The sequence below is a fragment of the Neomonachus schauinslandi genome, chromosome 3 (genome assembly GCF_002201575.2).
Source record: "Neomonachus schauinslandi chromosome 3, ASM220157v2, whole genome shotgun sequence".
Lineage (NCBI taxonomy): Eukaryota > Metazoa > Chordata > Mammalia > Carnivora > Phocidae > Neomonachus > Neomonachus schauinslandi.
The window spans coordinates 159,574,247-159,595,512 of NC_058405.1; the positions used below are offsets into that span (position 1 = coordinate 159,574,247).

At 39.0% G+C, this 21,266-nt stretch overlaps 1 protein-coding gene across 1 annotated transcript in view; it reads right to left on the minus strand.

The window, feature by feature from the left end:
• The window catches only part of C2CD6 (C2 calcium dependent domain containing 6), a 145,139-nt gene that overhangs the window by 86,622 nt on the left and 37,251 nt on the right, over window positions 1–21,266 (minus strand). Inside the window, exons 5-9 of the mRNA XM_021703012.1 lie at window positions 20,675–20,797; window positions 14,226–14,270; window positions 13,239–13,307; window positions 11,447–11,526; window positions 7,279–7,425 (exon numbers count right to left, since the gene is read on the minus strand). Coding sequence (XP_021558687.1) covers window positions 7,279–7,425; window positions 11,447–11,526; window positions 13,239–13,307; window positions 14,226–14,270; window positions 20,675–20,797 — 464 coding nt within the window. The remainder of the gene's footprint in view (window positions 1–7,278; window positions 7,426–11,446; window positions 11,527–13,238; window positions 13,308–14,225; window positions 14,271–20,674; window positions 20,798–21,266) is intronic.

Consider the following 21,266-nt stretch of genomic DNA (forward strand, 5'->3'; position numbering starts at 1 on the left):
TAGTAGGAAGGGAAAAATGAAGGGGGGAAATCGGAGGGGGAGATGAACCATGAGAGACTATGGACTCTTAGAAACTGAGGGTTCTAGAGAGGAGGGGTGGGGGGATGGGTTAGCCTGGTGATGGGTATTAAAGAGGGCATGTATTGAATGGAGCACTGGGTGTTATATGCCAATAATGAATCATGGAACACCACATCAAAAACTAATGATGTAATGTATGGTGATTAACATAACATAATAAAGTAAAATTAAAAAAACAAAAAACAAAAAACATCAGGGCAGTGGTTACCTAAGGATGGGTTGGGGGAAAAGATGGACTCTCATAAGGGCACACAAAGCACATTTTTGATATTGATGATGTTCTATTTCTTTTTTAAGTTTTTATTTAAATTCCAGTTAAGATACAGTGTAATAATAGTTTCAGGTGTACAATTTAGTGATTCAACACTTCCATACAACACCCAGTGCTCATCACAAGTGCCCCCTTAACACCGCCCCCCCCCACTCCAGCTCCCTTCTGCTAACCATCAGTTTGTTCCTTCCAGTTAAGAAGATGTTTCTTGGTTTTTCTCTCTTTTTCCCCCCATGATCATTTCTTAAATTCCACATATAAGTGAGATCATATGGTATTTGTCTTTCTCTGACTGATTTATTTTGCTTACCATAATACTCTCTAGCTCCATCCATGTTGTTGCAAATGGCAAGATTTTTTTATTCATTCATCAGTCAGTGGACTTTTGGGCTCTTTCCATAATTTCTATTGTTAATAATGCTGCTATAAACATTGGGGTGCATGTATCCCTTTGAATTAATATTTTTGTAATCTTTGGGTAAATACCTAGTAGTGCAATTGCTGGATCATAGGGTAGTTCTACTTTTAACTTTTTGAGGAAACTCCATACTGTTTTCCAAAATGGCTGTACTCATTTGCATTCCCACCAACAGTGTAAGCAAATTGCTCTTTGTTCCACAACCTTGCCAACACCTATTGTTTCTTGTGTTGTTAATTTTAGCCATTCTGACACATGGGAGGTGATATCTCATTGTAGTTTTGATTTGTATTTCCCTGATGATGCGTGATGTTGAGCATTTTTTCATGTCTGTTAGCCATCTGTATGTCTTCTTTGGAAGAGTGTCTATTCAGGTCTTCTGCCCATTTCTTAACTGGATTATTTGGTTTTGGGGTGTTGAGTCTGATAAGTTCTTTATAGATTTTGGATACTAACCCTTTATCAGATATATGTCATTTGTAAATATCTTCTCCCATTCAGTAGGTGGCCTTTTAGTTTTGTTGACTCTTTCCTTCGCTGCACAGAAGGTTTTTATTTTGATGAAGTCCCAATAGTTTATTTTTGCATGTTTCCCTTGCATCAGGAGACATATCTAGTAAGAAGTTGGTATGACCAATGTAATAGAGATTACTGCCTCTATTCTCCTCTAGGATTTTAATGGATTCTGTCTCATATTTAGGCTTCTAATCCATTTTGAATTTATTTTTGTGTATAGTTTTTTTTTTTAAGATTTTATTTATTTATTTGACAGAGAGAGACACAGTGAGAGAGGGAACACAAGCAGGGGGAGTGGGAGAGGGAGAAGCAGGCTTCCCGCCGAGCACGGAGCCCAATGCGGGGCTCAATCCCAGGACCCTGGGATCATGACCTGAGCCGAAGGCAGACACTTAATGACTGAGCCACTCAGGTGCCCGATTTTTGTGTATAGTTTTAAGAAAATGATCCCATTTCATTCTTTTGCATGTTGCTGTCCAATTTTCCCAACACCATCTGTTGAAGAGACTTTCTTCCATTGGATATTCTTTCCTGCTTTGTCAAAGATTAATTGACCATATAGTTGTAGGTTCATCTCGGGGCTCTCTATTCTGTTCCATTGATCTATGTGTCTGTTTTTGTGCCAGTACCATACTGTCTTGATCACTACAACTTTGTAAGATAACTTCAAGTCTCGAATCGTGATGCCTCCAACTCTGCTTTTCTTTTTGAAGGTTGCTTTGGCTATTTGGGGTCTTTTGTGGTTCCATACAAATTTGAGGACTGTTCATTCCAGCTCTGTGAAAAATGCTGTTAGTATTTTATAGGGATTGCATTAAATGTGTAGATTGCTTTGGGTAGCACAGACATTTTAACAATATTCATTCTTCTGGTCCATGAGCATGGAATGTTTTTCAATTTCTTTGTTTCATCTTCATTTTCTTTCATCAGTGTTTTATAGTTTTCACAGGTACAGATCTTTTACCTCTTTGGTCAGGTTTATTCCTAAGTATCTCATGGTTTCTGGTGCAATTGTAAATGGGATTGATTTCTCGATGTCTTTTTCTGCTGCTTCATTATTGGTGTATGGAATGCAACAGATTTCTGTATATTGATTTTTGCATCCTGGTAATTTACTGAATTCATGTATCAATTCTAACAATTTTTGGTGGAGTCTTTTGGATTTTCTATATAAAGCATCATGTCATCTGCAAACAGTGATAGTTTTACTTCTTCCTTGTCAACTTGGATGCCTTTATTTCTTTTCATTGTGTGACTGCTATGGCTAGGACTCCAATATGGTGATGCTGCATTTTTTTCTTTTATTTTTTGAAAGATTTTGTTTGTTTGTTTGTTTGTTTAAGAGAGCATGCAAGTGGGGGAAGGGGCAGAGGGGGAGGGAGAGAATCTCAAGCAGACTCCACGCTGAGCATGGAGACCTTTGCAGGGCTCAATCTCAAGACTCTAAGATCACGACTTGAGCCAAAACCAAGAGTCAGAAGCTTAACCATCGAGCCACCCAGGTGCCCCGATGTTGTATTTCTTAACCTGAATCATAAATATCTAGGCATCAGTCTTATTATTTTTATTTAAGCTATACATACATGTTTTAGAAGTTATTCAATATATATTGGTTATATATTGAATATATACATATTCACTTATATATACATATTTTATAAATTACCTAATATATTCATGATATTTTCTGCAACAGAAAAAAGAAAAAGTAGGAATCTAGCTTCTAATCCAAGAAATTTCAAAAGGCTTTGGTCGTCTAAAGATGTAACTGACAAGAATTAAATAGAAAAGAGGGAATGTTTCCCAATTTATTTCATGAGGACATTATTACCTTGATGATAAACCCTAAGAAGGACATTATTAAAAAAGGAAAATTAGTCTAATCTCATTCATGAACATAGATGCAAATGTTAAAAATATAATTTTAATATAAAAAATCCAGTAGTATAGAAAAAAGATAATATATCATAAACAAGTTAGATTTATCCCAGGTATACAAGGATATTTTGACATTAACATTAGAAAACATAAATACAATTTAACTGATTAAAAGAGAAAAAACATTTGGCAAAATCCAACATCCATTTATGATTTTATTTTATTTTTTATTTTTTTTAAAGATTTTATTTATTTATTTGACAGAGAGAGACACAGCGAGAGAGGGAACACGAGCAGGGGGAGTTGGAGAAGGAGAAGCAGGCTTCCCGCTGAGCAGGGAGCCTGATGCGGGGCTCGATCCCAGGACCCTGGGATCATGACCTGAGCCGAAGGCAGACACTTGACGACTGAGCCACCCAGGCGCCCCCCATTTATGATTTTAAAGAAACTTAGAAAACTAGGAACAAAGTGGAATAATTTACTTAACCTGGTATAGCATATCTATATATAAAAAACATATGTAAGTATATGCTCTTAACTATTAAATGCTAGAGGTGTAGCCTTTAAAGATCATGAACAAAACAAGGATGTCCACCCTTGCCATTTATATCAGACATTGACTGGAGCTTCTAGCTAGCATAGTAGGTCAAGAAAACAAAATTAAAGAATAAGCACTGGGGATAAAAAATTGTTATTTGTAGGTATGAATATTTAAATAAATTCTCCCAAATGATACCACAGATAAATTATTATAAATATGAAAGTTTAACAAAAGAGGGAAATTCTAGAAGAGAAGGCCAGCAGGGGTAGCATAGTTTTTGAATCTTCTCAAATCTCTATGTAAAAAGCTCAGTAGCAAACCCAAGAACCTATGGGCAACATTTACAACACAATCATGTGACAAGGCGTTTCTATGAACCCCAAAACATATACATAAGACCTTCAAGGTATCAGTGTATATATGTCAGAAAGCAACAGGTATAAAAGGGGCATCTGGGAGTGCCTGGGTGGCTTAGTTGGTTGAGCATCCAACTCTTCATTTCAACTCAGGCCATGATCTCAGGGTCCTGGGATTGAGCCCCTAGGGGAGTTCTGCACTCAGCGGAGAGTCTGATTGGATTTCTCTCCCTCTGCCCCTACTCTCCCTGCTCGCACTCTCCAAATAAATCAATCTTAAAATAAACTGGGGGGGGGGTGCATCTGAAGGACCTGAAAATAAGAAAACCCCAAAATAGCCAACAGGTAGTCATGGATGGGAAATTACAGCAGGCCAATTTGGGAAAAGCAGTTGAAACTGGGAGGTTTTGCTCATTCCAATAGCAAATGAGTACAAAGGATTCATGGTAAACTTTAAAAGGACTGGAGCAGTCTAACCACTGTGAATGCTCAAAACTGACCAACCAGGTTTCTAGTCCAGGGCACAGCCCCAGAAAATTTTAGAAAGCAACTCATATTTTTAAACACCAAATTAAAACATCAATAGTGGGAGTTCTGTGAAGCTCAAGAAGCTCTCTAAACCAAATCTCCTATTTAAAAAATCAGGAAAATTAATTCCATATAAAACTAAGCAACAGAAAACTATCAGCGCCAAATTCCAAAGTAGTTATAAGAAGAAAGAGAATAAGGAGCCGAATAACAACCCTAGACTTTGGAAGCATGCAAGAAAAATACACGTGGAGTGAGTGAACACAGTGGCAAGATGACTCACTGGGACCCATTTTGCTAGGAAGAAGGTGATCAGCTGGTGAAGCTCCAAGAGGGAAATCAGAGCAGTGGCTGTCACTGTCACTATGAGCCAGATAAGTCAAGGTTCTGCAGCTGGAGCTGCTCTGTTTGGATGCAGAAGCAGTTATGAGGATCCAGTTGTGTACTATTAGGCAAGACATTAAAGAAATTTGCAGTTTCCAGTTCAAGATGGTGAGGAGGCTCCTGAACTCACCTCCTCCCATGTATGTACAGTACCTACAGTTATACAAAGAGCAATTCTCTCTGAAAGAAATCTAGAAATAAGCTGAGCAACTCCTACACATCATGCAAATTAGAAAATATCCACATCAAAACAAATGGGAAAGGATGAGGCACATACTATAAACCCCACCCCTGGCACACTGTCATACAATTGGGACAGAATTCTCAACTCCCAGCATCTCCCTGAGGAAAAAAAGGGTTGGACAACACATATGGCACCCCACCTTTCAAGACTCCCATCTGAGGACAGGCCCGCAAAACACCTATTTCTGAAAGCTAAGACAGCTTGTGCCCGCAAGACCCACAAGGCTACAGGAAAAAAAAAAAGTTTTTAACAGGTTTGCTATGACTTACTATGCTATCTGCCCAGGGCTCAGCACAGAAGGAATAGTGCAAAAATAAGCTCATCTCCCAGTTATTCTCCAAAAGAGGCCTACTGCATTCTTTAAAAGCTGTTATCTGGAGGTCAGGCTTCTAATTTAGTATGTATCCAGGGGTTGACTGCAATCCTTCTTAGAGACCTGTGGAAGCCAGCAGACACTATCTCCTCCTCCCTCTAGCCCAATCCAAATCATCAGTATCTCCCTGGAAGGAGCTTATACAGACATCTGGCACCCCAGACTTTGTGACCATTGCCAAAGAGATAGGCCCTTAGACTGTTCAGCTGTCATAGCCAATGGGGCTTGGATTCACCAGTCCCACGGAACTTCAGCACACAAAGAATCAGTTCTTAATGGGTGCAGGAATGACTTCCACCCCAATGGCTATACCCCCAGGCCAGGCACAAAGGGAGCAGGCAAGAAAGCCCATCTCCTGGTTTCTCCATGGAAGGGCTCTAGCTACATACTTTCCCAGCAGCTGCCTGGAGGTTCAACTTCCAGTCAGCCTGAATCTAGATGCTGAGATCTTGCTCTTAGGATACTGACAAATCTTGACACACTCTCAACAACTGGAAGCCACTAAGAAAAAAGGAAAGCAGCTTGCACAATCACAAAGGTTTGAGAGACAGCCAAGAGCTTGGGCTGGGCTCATTGATGAGGTTCATTTCCTACATGAGACCACTTCATCAAGGCTAGGAAAGGTGACAGTTTCATCTAGTGCTCAGAAACCAATACAGAGAGTGAGGGTAAAGGAAGAAAGAGAACAACAGAACAGAAGAGCAAGATAAAACTCCAGAAACATTAAGTTCCAAACAAATAAATAAGAAAAAACTTCAGAAACAGACCGTAATGAAATAGAGAGAAGTGATTTACCTACCTGATAAAGAATTCAAAATACTGAGGGGCACCTGGGTTGCTCAGTCAGTTAAGTGTCTGCCTTTGGCTCAGATCATGATCCCGGGGTCCTGGGATCAAGCCTGCTGAGCAGGGAGCCCACTTCTCCCTCTCCCTTTCCCCCCCTCCGACTTGTGTTCTTGCTCACTCTGCTCTCTCTAATAAATAATCTTAAAAAAGAAGAAAAAAAAAGAATTCAAAATCATGGTCATAATGATGCTTATTGAGGTCAAGAAAGAAATTCATAAACAAAATAAGAATTGCAACAAAGAGATACAAAATATAAGAAAGTACCAAACAGAAATCATATAGCTAAAGAACAAAATAACTGGACTGAAAAATTCAATAGAGGGATTCCAGAGCACTAGATGATGTGGAAGAAAGGATGGGCAAACTCAAAGACAGGGCAAAGGAATTCATCCAATCAGAAGAGCAAAAAGAAAAAAGAATGAAAAAGAGTGCAGATAGTTTAAAGGACTTATACAAAGTGAACCACCATACGGATTACAGGGCACTAGACATTGGCTTTTCTAAACAAATACCTAGGGCGCCTGGGTGGCTCAGTCGTTAAGCGTCTGCCTTCAGCTCAGGTCATGATCCCCGGGTCCTGGGATCGAGTCCCACATCGGGCTCCCTGCTCGGCGGGAAGCCTGCTTCTCCCTCTCCCACTCCCCCTGCTTGTGTTCCTGCTCTCGCTGTCTCTCTGTCAAATAAATAAAAATCTTAAAAAAAAAAAATAAATAAAAATAAACAAATACCTAAAGCCCATGTCCCCCCCGCCACAAAAATTAATGTACCACTAACACATAAATAAGATGAAGATTGTTTTGGTGTGTTGGTTTTTGTTTGTTTGTTTGTTTATTTATTTATACCTTTCTCGAGGTTGTTGCTGAAGTGTTTCAAGTCGCACTACGGATGGCTGGTTGGATTGGGGCACGACAGCTGGCATCCCAACAGTAACATTCAGGTCTGGGGATAGGAATGCTGGATATTCTATTGGTTGTGGTGTAATAACATTTCTGCAAAATGGTTATAATGTTAAATACGGCAATCAAAACAAAAGCACACTTCTAAAATCAGTGGTAGCTATCACTTTTGAATCATTCTCTCTTTTAGACTGTAAGTTCACCTGTCTACCTTAGACCATCAGAGGGTAGAGCTAGGAAAGAAGACAAAGGTCCAAAATCCTGACAGAAGTGCTCTATTGAATACTCTTACTACTAAGATGGGCAGCAGGGATGGGGAAGGCGATAAGGACCTGAAATTCTAAAGAGAAGCAGAAAGTGTTTGAACCCAGACCTCTCCCAATCTTTAGATACAAATCGTTATTTTATGGCCCAGTCAAGTTGACACGCGAAATTAATCATCACAAGTCCACCTACCCCTTGTCAACCTGGCACCCATAAGCATCTCTTTAAAACATATTTAATCTCCAAATGAGAATAGTAACAGGTCATAATTCCACCTAACATGATATAACTATCCTGCATACAACCAAAAACTCACTAGCCTCTTCCCCAGAAAAGAATATAAAGTCTTTGGGTGATGTTTACTCATCTTAATATCCTGAAACTTAAGTAGTATGCTGTAAGTTTAACAATACTTAAATATTACAATATAAAGTCAATATACCTTATGTTACATGATAAGGAGATATGAGAGGGAAGAAAATATATTTGCTATATAAATATATATTTTTTTCAGGTCACTTGGTAAATGGGCCAGAGTAGCACACCCAGATAAGGAGTAAGTTATCCCCAAAATCCACAAAGGCCCACCGGGTGTTGTGCCTCTGTTTTGGTTGTAGGAGGGGCCAGATACAACTTATCCTTCACCTTAGCAGGATTATCTTGACAATCCCCATACCACTGGATCCTCAAATTTTCAATGAGGTAGAAGACTCCTGAATTTTTGTCAGAAGTCTTCCCACCCTCTGACATGCAAATGTCCTATCAGAAGTCTAGATTAGTTGCTATTTCCTGTTCACTAGGTCCAATAAGCATAATGGTCATCACTGTAATGGGCCTGTGTAATATCTTGTATAAGGGAAAGGCAATCAAGATTCCTGTAAACTATAGGGCACCTGGGTGGCTCAGTTGGTTAAGAAACTGACTCTTGGTTTCATCTCAGGTCATGATCTCAGGGTCCTGGGGTTGAGCCCTGTGTCGGGCTCTGTGCTCAGTGTGGGGTCTGCTTGGGACTTTTTCTCTCCCTCTCCTGCTCCTCCCCCTGCTCATGCTCTCTCTTTAAAATGAATAAATCTTAAAAAAAAAAAAAATTCCTGTGAACTAAATTAATGACATAGGGCTGGAGAAGTTGATATAACTGAGGTAAGACAGTGAAGGCCAAGTGTCTCACTTGGCCTTACCAGCTGAAAGAACCTACTTCTGATGGTTTTTATATTAGTCGCAAAATAGCAAATATATGCTATTTTGCCAGATCAATAGTTGCATACCAAGTACCAGAGGATGTGTTAATTTGATCAAGCAATGAAACCACATCTGGTACAGTGGCTGCAATTGGAATCACTGCCTGGTTAAGCTTACAACAAGCTACTATCACTCTCCAAGATCTGTCTTATGCACAGGCCAAAATAAGTGAGCTAAATGGAGATATGATGGGAATCACCACCCCTGCATCTTTCAAGTCCTTGATAATGGCACCCATCTCTGCAATCCTCCCATGAATGTGGTATTGCTTTTGGCTTAACAATTTTCTTAGGTGGAGGTAGCTCTCTAGTGGTTTCCATTTGGCCTTTCCCACCAGAATATCCCTTGGTCCACAGGTCAGGGAACCAATGTAGGGATTCATCTACTGCTAAGTGTGTTCATTCCAAATATGCAATCTGGAACTGGGGAAATAATCACAGGATGGGTTTAAAACTCCATTGATCACCTGTCCTCCATAAGTCCCTAGTCTGACTGGTGGACAACAGTGACGTTTGGATATTCTGGAACTAGGGTCAGTTTAGAGCGAGTGTCCAGTATCTCTGAAAGGTCTGGTTATTTCCTTTTCCCTAATGCATAGTTACCTTGGTAAAAGGCTCTCCTTCCCTTTTGGGAAAGCTGGGAGAAAGATTAACCTTAGAAATTTTTGTCAGCATACCAGCGTCTCTCCTTAAGGGGACCAAGCCTCCCCTTCATTCGAAGGCTTTTGGGTCTGCAAACTGGCTCAAATCTGGGAATTGACTGAGGAGCTATGACTCTGTTTTTATGACCTAGAACTTTTCTGCTTATACAGGTTAAGTAAGAATTGATGAGGCTTCTTATATATTTTATTTCTAGGAACATCATGATCAACTAGCCAATGCTATAGGTCTGCATGAGTCAAACTATTCTGTCCGCTACAGTGACCATGGCCATCTTGCCTTAGGTGGTGGTGCCATCACTGGGCTCTGCCACTTCAGGACGCCACACTCCCATTGCATTTAGGTTTCCCAGTTCAGTGACTGCAGCTCCCACTGTAAGGTCTGCCTAACAGAGAAGAACAGTCACAGAGCTCTTCAAGGGTGGGGCTCCCCACGCACATTTACGTCTCTCAGTAACGGTGAAAGGTGTAAATTCTCGAACCTCCCAGGGTGAGTGAGTAGGTCTTAAAAACAAATCCAGACCAACATCACCATCTCTCTGACCCTTTGAATACCTTCCTTCTACACTAAACCAAGGCAGGTCTGGCACTTCCAATCCACCCAAGTGGGCATCTTTTGGTTCATGTTTCTGCAACCAAACAACCAAATCGAGTCTTTTCTAACCCCCTAATCTGCAAAATTAAATGCAGAATCTCTGCTTAGTGAGCCCATATCAATAAATTTGCTGTGACCCAACTTTATGTTCCTTCCACCATTATCCCACACCCTATGTGCCACAGTTCCTTACATTTACCTCTAGGAAGGTTTTTTCTCTCATTTGTATTATAATCCTTTCTTTTCGCAAGTTACCTTTGCACACTAAACCATGAGCTACCAGAGGGCAGGGACCAGGCCTCTTTATTTTAGTATTTGCAATGGCTTGGGCGTATAGCAGACACATTCAATGAATGTTTATTGAATCAATTAGTGGATAAAGAAATAATGATTGATAAACATAAAACATTCAAATTTTACTATTTCAACAAATGACCAATATCAAGGGTACAAAATTTATTTTTAATGATAATACCCAGTATTGGTGAGACTATAGGACAATAAGAACTTCAGAACATAAATTCCCATCCTATACCTAATTCCCTCAATCCCATTTTCTCCATTTCTTATTCTGGGACAGCACTATAAATTACATTTCCATCTCAGGTGCTCATTTCTCTTTAGTCTTTTTTTTTTTTTTTAAGATTTTATTTATTTATTTGACAGAGAGAGACACAGTGAGAGAGGGAACACAAGCAGGGGGAGTGGGAGAGGGAGAAGCAGGCTCCCCGCAGAGCAGGGAGCCCGATGCGGGACTCGATCCCAGGACCCTGGGATCATGACCTGAGCTGAAGGCAGCCGCTTAACCAACTGAGCCACCCAGGCGCCCCTCTCTTTAGTCTATTTTTACTGTTGAAATTTTAAGACTGGTTGATATATATTTTAAGTTACTTTTGGTTTGCTAATGACATTTTTGGAACATAAACTTTTTGCTGAAGATGTGGAAAAGCAATTAGAATGTGTGGAATGGAGGTAACACTACTATACTGTGGAAGAAAACGGACAACTATTAGACACTTTGATCTTAAAAGTCCCTCACCTCTTTCTAGAAAAGAGTATCTCACTGGCCAACTTTCCGTATCAGCTTAACCCTGCCTTCCCTCCTTCAGCCATGAAGCTGGCACTCTCTTCTCTCCTTTATCTTATCTCTAGACCTTCTCACCTCCTTTCGCCAGGGCTATCCCCAGAAACCCAAAATTTCTCCCACCTTATTAAGCAAAACAATTCACTGCTCTCTTTACCTTAGAGTCTAGCCCATTCTGGCTATGTCTTAAGACAACCAAAATGGTCCATCAAATGGATTAAATGTTTTAAATGTCACATATTCTGATTGTGCAAATAAGACTTCAAACACTTACGTCACAGGATCTATTCTTTCTGGAGGTGGTGCAATATTCATAAACATGGATGGCTCAATAATTTTTTGAAGAGGTTTTAACTGAAGAAAATGGTAAGTATATTTTAACACTGCTTAGTTACAGTTATAGTTCATTCTAATACTACTATGCTTCAGGACTACAGAATAGGCCTTAAATGCATATAAAAAGAAATGGAATTAAGAGAGGAAGAAAGAACTAACATTTTTTGAGCCCTAGATATCTGCCAGGAACCTTATATCTGTCAGATTATTTTTAATCCTCTCAATAACCCTATGATGTAGATAACTGTGGCTATTTTACAGAAAATGCTGGGGATCGGTAATTTGTTCAAGGTTACCCAAAAGACATCAGAGCCAGGATTTGAATGCAGCTTTATCTGCACCCCCAGCATAGTACCCTTTTTACATCATCAAGACAGGTGAGACGGGGACTGTATTACTGAAAAGTTCATAGACATAAAATCAAAAACAAGAACTTTTATTATATTTCCCACTCTTTTCCACACAATATCTCGGTTCCTTGTTTTTGGTAGAATCTACCTACATAAAACTATACTTGCCTAGTTTATCTGAAAAGGAGATATCCCTCTAAGAATGTGATTATTACATGTTTTACTTATATTCAGACATAAAACCTACCTCTCAAGTTGGTGCTTATAAACTATGTCAGGAAAGGGACTCAACAGTTTCAAGTCCCATAAGACCCAGTTCATAAGAATATAAATAAAAGAGGCAGAAGGAAAAGAAAGAAAAATCAAAGAAAAGAAGGAAAAAAGATGGAAAAAGATTGTGCCTAGGGGCTTTCTTCTGTGTGTTATTTACTTCTGATTCGAAATGCATTAAAAATCATTATGATATACCATAGGCAAAATTTTAGAACAACATTTTACCAGGGGCTGTTCAGTCAACATAATGGTAGCTTTATTTAATGAAAGTAATGTACCCACTCTGAATTCCTAATTTAAAAAATAACCAAGACTATAAAAATTAGCAAAAAATGGAAATGAAAGCTTCTATGCCAAGTATAGGGGTCATATTCCCTATATAACAGCAGCACTGATGGGACTGAATTTATAAACGCCCCCGGGGGGAATACCCAGGGGTATGAAGAGCTCTTTCAAACACTTAGTGAGAATATATGTTGGTACAACATTTCTAGAACAATTCTTTGACAAAGTCATTGTTTTTGGACAATAATTTCCATTCTAGGAATCTGGCCTAAGGACATAATAAAAGGACAGGACACAGGTTAATATACAAAAATTTTCACTGGAACATGGATATATGTAATGAATTTAAAGGGGCAGGACAAACCTAGGAAGATAACTTCTTTGAACTCCTGATAAATCAAGGAGGGCTCAAGTAACACCAGACATCAAAATAACCACAGGGGTAAGGAGCATAGTGATCAGAGTAAAAAAGGTAATGTGAATATAATCGATGACTCCATTTTCAATAAGCATTTTTAGATCTAAAAATCCACACTCCCTATATTATATACTTAAAATAATTTTGTTTTCAACCACATGAAAACACAGACACACAAAAGCAAGTTTTCTGATAAAGGCATTTTGAATAAAGGATTATTTTTAAATGTATATGCAAATAAAAAACGGTAGTTTCATTTTTCCTTAGAATGGAGAAAAACAGCACTCTTTTAAAAATATTTTTTTAAAAAATATGTATTTTAAAAGTTTTATCAAACTGGAAAGCATAGAGGCTCAGAAGAGATTTGACTGAAGAGTTGTAGAATAATTTTTAAAAGAACTAACCTGATGTGAAAATCCGTAACCAAAGTTTCCATAGGAGAACATAAATTCCACCTCCACCTTGCAGATAAGCTAAACACACAGCAAATTTTATTGTTTGAGCAGAAAGATATTTTAATAAAAAAGGGATAACAAGTAATATTTTTTATTTCACAAGTCTGTGTTAGAAAAACCAAAGCGTGAATCTCCTGATTAAAAAAAAATTCACACAAGGAACTGTTATAGAAGAATCTATGGAGTTCCTGAAATGTTAAAAACTCTGTTAAAGAATATATGATTATAATACAGAAAATATCAATTTATAATAGGATTACCCTGAGATACACATACATGTGTGTGTGTATACATGCATATGTTTTTAAAGTATTTACTCACACTTCCCCTACCTCCACTTCCATTTTCAGATAAAATTTTTATTCAGACAAGCGATTTCATCTCTCTGAACCCCAGCTTGCTCAAATGGGAAATGAAGGAGGGTGTCAGAGGTTATGACCTCAAACGTCCATCATTCTCTTTTTTTTTATAAAGTTCCTTGTCTCTGTTCTGGCTATTGGCAGCAGAGGTCTCTCTGAAGAGATCAATTAATCAAAATAATAATTTTAAGTATTTAAAACGAAATTTAAGTGAGAACTGTAAACAACTCTTTAGAATCTCCTCCAGGAGAAAAATACTTCCTCAATTAAAGCTGCACAAAGCAGCCACGAGGGCATTTTACTCTCTTAGTCAATGATTTCAATTTTCCTGGTCATCGTTTAGCAGTAAGGTAGCAGCATTTAAGAAAAAAAAAAAAAAAAAAAAAAAAGGTGGAGATGAAGATTTTGTGAGCAAATATTGTTCTTTCTGTTTAATACATTTCCTTTAATTCGAACAGTGACTGGTAGGGTAACGGAGAATAAAAACACTATCAGATATTAAAACAATATCAGAGTAAAGTTATATGCAATGTTAAGTGTATGCACAAAACTTTGGAAATGTCACTAAAGTTCTTACCGTGCTTTTATTCAACATTTCAAATTCTTCAATAAAGCACCCTTTCTGGAAAAAAGTAATAAAATTCTCAAATACAGAGTCACTCATGTAGTCATCTGTATATAATCTAAACCATTTCATAAATTTTGAAAAATCAGGTAATGCTTTTTAATGCACATGTTAACTTGATAGCTAAAATACAACTATACCAAACATTTGGAAGAAAAGAAAAATTCTAGGCTGTACCAAAAACAGATGTTAATATTTACGTTTTAGACAAAAATGTTCCTGCTAGTTGTAGTTGCCCTTTCTCCAAGTGTTGAAGGAACTGCCCCGGCTGCACTCCTTTTGTGGGGTTTAACATAAATGTGCATGAGTAGCTGACTCGTGAGAGACCTGAGGGCCTCTCTCATCCTCGGGGACTGCCGGGATCTTCCTAACCAGGTAAACCTTGGGTATCCCTGGTCACCACCTCTGGGCATCTCTGCTGTGCTAACCCGTCCTCCCAAATCATCCACCATCCCATGGTTCCCTCTCCTCCCAGCATTTTCACCGCAGCTCCTGGAATCCCCACTCCATGGTTAACAAACAACCTTACATCTTTAACTGCCCCGCCAAACATTCCCTCTTTGCTTTACCGCAGACTTGGCTTCCCACTAAGGGTGCTGCTTCCCTCACAGACTCCTCAAGTCAAGGCCCACACACCTCAAGGCCAGGAGGTGGGGCAGCATCCTCCACACTCCCCTTCTACGGCTTCCAGATCATATTAGTTCATGCAGATATTAACAGTTGCCCACTTTGAAGCTTCATGCCGTCTGGCATGTGTTTCAGACATTCTGGTCACTAGTTCTCATTTAGTGAAAACCTCAACACCTGGTTCACACATCCTCTCCATCCCCAAAACCTAGCAATCTGCAGAATCTATTTATTTATTTAGATTTTATTTATTTGACAGAGAGAGAGACATAGCGAGAGAGGGAACACAAGCAGGGGGAGTGGGAGAGGGAGAAGCAGGCTCCCCACTGAGCAGGGAGCCCAATGCGGGACTCGATCCCAGGACCCTGGGATCATGACCTGAGCTGAACCTATTTCACACCTGCCCTCTCAGTTTCTGGTGAAGCCGTATAATGAAGGAAATAAGAGCAGTCATACAATGGCAGACATCACACAGAATTAGCATGTGTTCTTCATATAAAATCACAAGATTCTCAGAAAATTCATAAATAACTGAAATAGATTTCCTTAATGATCCTGTCAATCTGCTCTTCATAGCTTCTTGCTCTTGATAGTGTCCCTTTTCCCCAAGTGGGGAGTGGGGGGACATCTCACTGTTCCAAGACTGCCTTTTTCTTCTCTTTTATAAACTGTGCCTCTACTTTTGATCACAGAGCTTGACCTATTGATTGATTCATCTCCCTCAGATATAAAGTAAACTTTTAGTCATACTTTTAACTACGGTAAATGTCTTCGAGTTTTTTCTGTAGGTCTCACTGAGATCTGCCCAATTAAGTCTTCACTGGAGCCAATTAAAATATTCATCCTGAATATGCATCTCATCTAAACCCACTGAGTTTTAGGCTTGCCCTCACTCAGCTCTTCTGGTGAGTTTCAATGTGTGGCAATGAGCTATTTGGCAAACTGTCCTGAACTTGGTTTTGCTCCGCCCAAAGCAAGTTACATGTCTAAGCCTAGTCCACGAAGGGCTGGCAGGGGTTGATGCTAGATGCTCAAAGGCACTGGTAGAGGGAGGGATGATTCTTTAGGAGACATTACTCTAACAATATTCCACACCTTTGAATTCTCTCTTGCCCTTCTCAAGTAAGTGGCTACCAGTCTTTCTAACTGTTCAATTTATCACTTAGTCCTAGGCTTATCTGGTAAGGATCGTACAGCCAAACCAATAACCACAAGTAGTACTACAGTTCATCCCCAAATTAATAATCACATTCCTGTTATAATTCATACAGGAATATTATAAACTCCAATATACTTACATGCCTTAACTGGACCCTAGGCCTTAACAATTAGCTAATGTTTCTGGTTTCTCCCAGAGCCTCCAAGGAATCCAAGATGTATCAGGGATAAGAAGAAATAAGGGATTCATGACACAAGCTACAGACCAATTATTTTTTACAAAGCTATGCAAAACCTACTATGTGATTTTTAAAATTCAATTCAAGGTCTTGGCGCCCTCCCCAACCAGACCAATTATATTCAGAAAGTAACTGATACTAATTGGTAATCATAATAATACATTTGTGTCATCTTCATGTACAGCCATGAAATAATTGTTGTGCACTCAGATGGCTCTCCCATGCTTCCAAACATGATCTGTAGTTTGGGTCTGGTCATCAAGTCTTCCCAATTCTGAGTGCTAGATTTGACCAGTCTGCATAAGGAATTCTACCCTAGCGAGTAGTTCTAGAATTAAATAGAATCTACCTTTGCATGTGCTCCAAAGAGCAAATGGGACAGCTCAAGTTTTAGAGACAAGACAAATCAGCATAAATTCGTGGACTAGAATCATTCTAGGTTATGATGCTTCCCTCGACCTTTTACTGTCCAGTGTGGTAGAGTCTGCGCAGCAGCCTATGCATCTTGCTAGATACACAAGGTAAACAGTTCAGGAAAAGTAGAATCGTTAATCAATTAAGAGGCCCTCATGAAAAGATGGTCAACATTATTGGCTATTAGGGAAGCACAAATTCATACCACAATGAGATATGACTACAAACCCATCAGAACGGCTAAGGTATAAAATGGTGGCAACACCAAATGCTGATGAGGATGCTGAGAAACTGGATCATTCATTTCTGGTGAAGATGTACAATGGCCTAGTCACTCTGGGAACCAGTTTGGCATTTCCTTTAATGACTATAGATGCAACTATCTTACAAACCAGAAATTTATCTGAGAAATGAACACTTATGTTCACACAAAAACCTGTACATGAATGTTTATAGCAACTTTAGTCAGAACAGCCCCAAACTGGAAACCCAGATATCCTCCAATGGGCAGATGGTCAAACAAACTGTGGTACATTCACGCCCCGCAGTACTACTCAACAGCAAAAAAGAAAGGAACTTGACACATGCAACCACCTGGATGACCTCCTGGAGAATCACGCTGAGTGAAAAAACCCAACACTAAAAGATTACATACTACGTGATTCCATTTATATGATATCCTGGAAATGAGAGAATTACAGAAAGGAAGAACAGATTAGTGGTTGCCAAGGGTTAAGGAGGGGGCAGAGGCAGGAGGCAAGGAGATGTAGCTATAAAAGGCAACAATATGAGAAATCCTGGTGGAGGTGGCACATTCTGTATATTGGTTGCAATACAGTACGGGTAGTTTTTAAAGATGTTACCATCAGCAGAAACTGAGTAAAGGATACAAAGGATCTTTCTGTATTATTTCTTTCAAGTGCATGTGAATCTACAATTATCTCAAAAGAAAAGTTTATTGTTGTTTTTTTTAAAGGCCACGTGCCTATTTATAGTGGCCCAAATTTATCCATGGGACCTATTCTCCGTTAGGCCTAGTTTAAATAGAGTGGATACAAAGTGGATTCAAAAAATTTATTATTGGGGCACCTGGGTGGCTCAGTCTGTTAAGCATCTGCCATTAGCTCAGGTCATGATCCCAGGGTCCTGGGATCAAGCCCGCTTTGGGCTCCCTGCTCGGCAGGGAGCCTGCTTCTCCCTCTGCCTGCCACTCCCCCTGCCTGTTTGTGCACGCTCTCTCTCTCTCTCTGACAAATAAACAAAATCTTAAAAAAAAATTACTATATTTGTGATTGTCTCATAGTTCTTGTTTTCCTCTATTGTTTGATGTCTAGATGTTTAGATATTATTTTTTTATTTTTTTAAAGATTTTATTTATTTGAGAAAGAGAGAATGAGAGAGAAAGAACACATGAGAGGGGATAGGGTCAAGAGGGCGAAGCAGACTCCCTGCCAAGCAGGGAGCCCAATGCGGGACTCGATCCAGGGACTCCAGGATCATGACCTGAGCCGAAGGCAGTCGCTTAACCAACTGAGCCACCCAGGCGCCCCTAGATGTTTAGATATTATTATACAGTCATCTCTCCAAGGTAACATCCAGCTAATGAAACTGCATCAAAACTAAAACAAAAACAAAAAATCCAAAAAGCACCAAACTCCTTATGGTTAGCTTTGTACTTCTGGGATCTGAGTTTTGACCAAAAGAGGGTAACTGAGGGATTCTAATAAGTAAAATGACACAATTCTTAAAGTAGAAGTGCCTACAGAAGGATGCTGACAGATATTACACACAGACAGCATATCTTGAACACATCACAGCTAAAATCCTAAGACTTTTTGGGGAAATCCATAAATAACCAAAATTACTTTCCCTGATGACTCTGTCCATTAAATAATAATGGTTTTTTTACCATATGATGTAGCAATTCATCAGAGACTCATAGAGAGGAATTCATCATAATGTAGACACTTTTTGCAGAAATGCACTGGAAGGAAGGTTCAATAAAATTCACTGCAACAACGAGCGTAATAGTAAAAAAACAGAAAACGATCCAAATAGCCATCGACAAATTTAAAGCTTTATTTATTTATTTTAGAGAGAGCAAGTGAGCATGAGAGCAGGGAGAGGGAGAATCTCAAGCAGACTTCCTGCTGAGCACAGAGCCCAACTTGGGGCTTGATCCCAAGACCCTGAGATCATGATCTGAGCTGAAATCAAAAGTCAGACAATTAAATGATTGAGCCACCCAGGCGCCTCTGACCTTAACTTTTTAAAGAATCTAAGCTGGTATGTTCCACATTATGTATTTATCATATATCATCATGGTATTAAGTTTTTCCCTATCCCCTAAATTCCTATAAACTAAAAGTCAGATCTAGACTCGGCTTGGTTAGATTTGGGGTAAACATTTTTGATGAGAACGATTCACAGGTAATGCTGTATACTTCATATTGTACTGCCATAGGAAGCATACTGATGTTAAGTTGTCCATAATTACTTATGCTAAGTTCAAGCTCTTGGTTGAAGTGGTAACCAAAACGTCTCTCTATTGTAGAGGCACCTTTACCCCTTTGCAACAATTAATCTGTAGACTGTTACAGTGGTGTGAAAATATCTTGCTCCCCAATAACCTTTTACCTAATATTTTAAGTAGCATTTTAAGTCTTGATTGAACTAATCATCATTCACTATAAAGAATTGCAAAAATGGTCAATCTGTAATTCTTTTTTTTTTTAAAGATTTTATTTATTTATTTGAGAGAGAGAATGAGAGAGAGAAAGAGCACATGAGAGGGGGGAGGGTCAGAGGGAGAATCAGACTCCCTGCTGAGCAGGGAGCCCGATGTGGGACTCGATCCCGGGACTCCAGGATCATGACCTGAGCCGAAGGCAGTCGCTCAACCAACTGAGCCACCCAGACTCCCGGTCAATCTGTAATTGTATCATTCTTTCTACACTAACTGACATTCTTCTGTTTAAAAGTTTTTATTTATTTATTTTTTAAAGATTTCATTTATTTATTTGACAGAGAGAGAGATCACAAGTAGACAGAGCAGCAGGCAGAGGGAGAGGGAGAGGGAGAAGTAGGCTCTCTGCTGAGCAGAAAGCCCGATGCGGGGCTCTATCCCAGGACCCTGGGATCATCACCTGAGCCGAAGGCAGCTGCTTAACTGACTGAGCTACCCAGGTGCCCCTGTTTAAAAGTTTTTAAATTCCATTTTTCTTCCCCTACCCCCTTTTTTTTTTCCCTTAAGATCACCAAGATTTATGGATTTTTCTTTATTCAGGATTTGTAATGATGTTTTTGATATTCAAATTATCCTGAAATTGGCCAACAGGAGCCCCTGCAATCTGGCTCCTATGTCCTTTGATGTAACTCCATTAGTCTTCGAAGGCTCCCTTGCTTTGCCTCCTAACAAACATCCCTGAAAATCCTTCAGATGGTTTATATTTGTTCACTAATCAGTTAGTTCTCTTCCTTTGAGTCCAGGGCAGTATGGCTGCTGGAAAGGGAGAGGGTAATCCTAGACAGGAGAAAGCAAGAGAGAAGGAACAACAAAATGTGTGTACAAACCCTGCCCCCAACTCTGGCTGACCCCAAACAACACAGCCCCATCAGACTGCAAGCAGCCCAGCTAAGGAGAAAAGAACTCAAATTTGGGCTGTCAACTAAGAGAGTCTGTGGTCTGAGTTCTGTTTAAAAACATTCCAGAAAACATAATAAAACATGCTTATCAGTCCTCTAGGTTGCCCTTCCACAGAATCAATTTTTAAAATATTAGGCTGTTCCAAGCCAACTCTTTTTTTTTTTAATATAGCCAGAGGGAGACATTGTTTCCAAAGCATATAAGTTTGAAGGTAGATAATAAACCAAAAGGAGTCTGTCAGATACAGATAAATAATAACAACAAATACCAACTGGACAATGTGATACCACAGTGAAAAAAATAACCTTGATCCTTACCTGAATTACATCATAAAGGTGTACCTGAACACTCCCTAAAAAGAGAGGATATTTTTCTGTATTTTTATATTGCATTAGTTCCAAGTAAATATTATTCCGCTCATCATCTTGACGCCTAGGAACCTTGATACAAAATATATATGAAAAGAATTATCACATTTTCAGTCTGAATTTCAGATATAATTTCTGAATAAGTACATCCATAAACTAGATTTTGTTATATACATGCTTAATGGTTAGTTTTCACATGTTATTAGCCTTATAACTTTTCAATCACATGGTCACATATACCCTAATGTCAACAAAAATCAGGATGTTGTTTATGTGTAACATCAATTATGGTCTTTTGAAACATGCACTGCCTACATTCTCTAACTCTACACAAAAGTTTACCCTCAACACTCTACTGAAACTGTATTATAAAAGGTAATCCAATATCTAGCCCAGATAATCTAGGCGATACAAATAGTCAGTATCAAAAGACATCCAACATCCTTCTCAGTCTTTGTTCAATAACTTATTGGTAAAAGTATCCCAAAGTATAAAATGTATTTTATTTTATCCTAGTTATATAAATACACAGTTTGAAAAT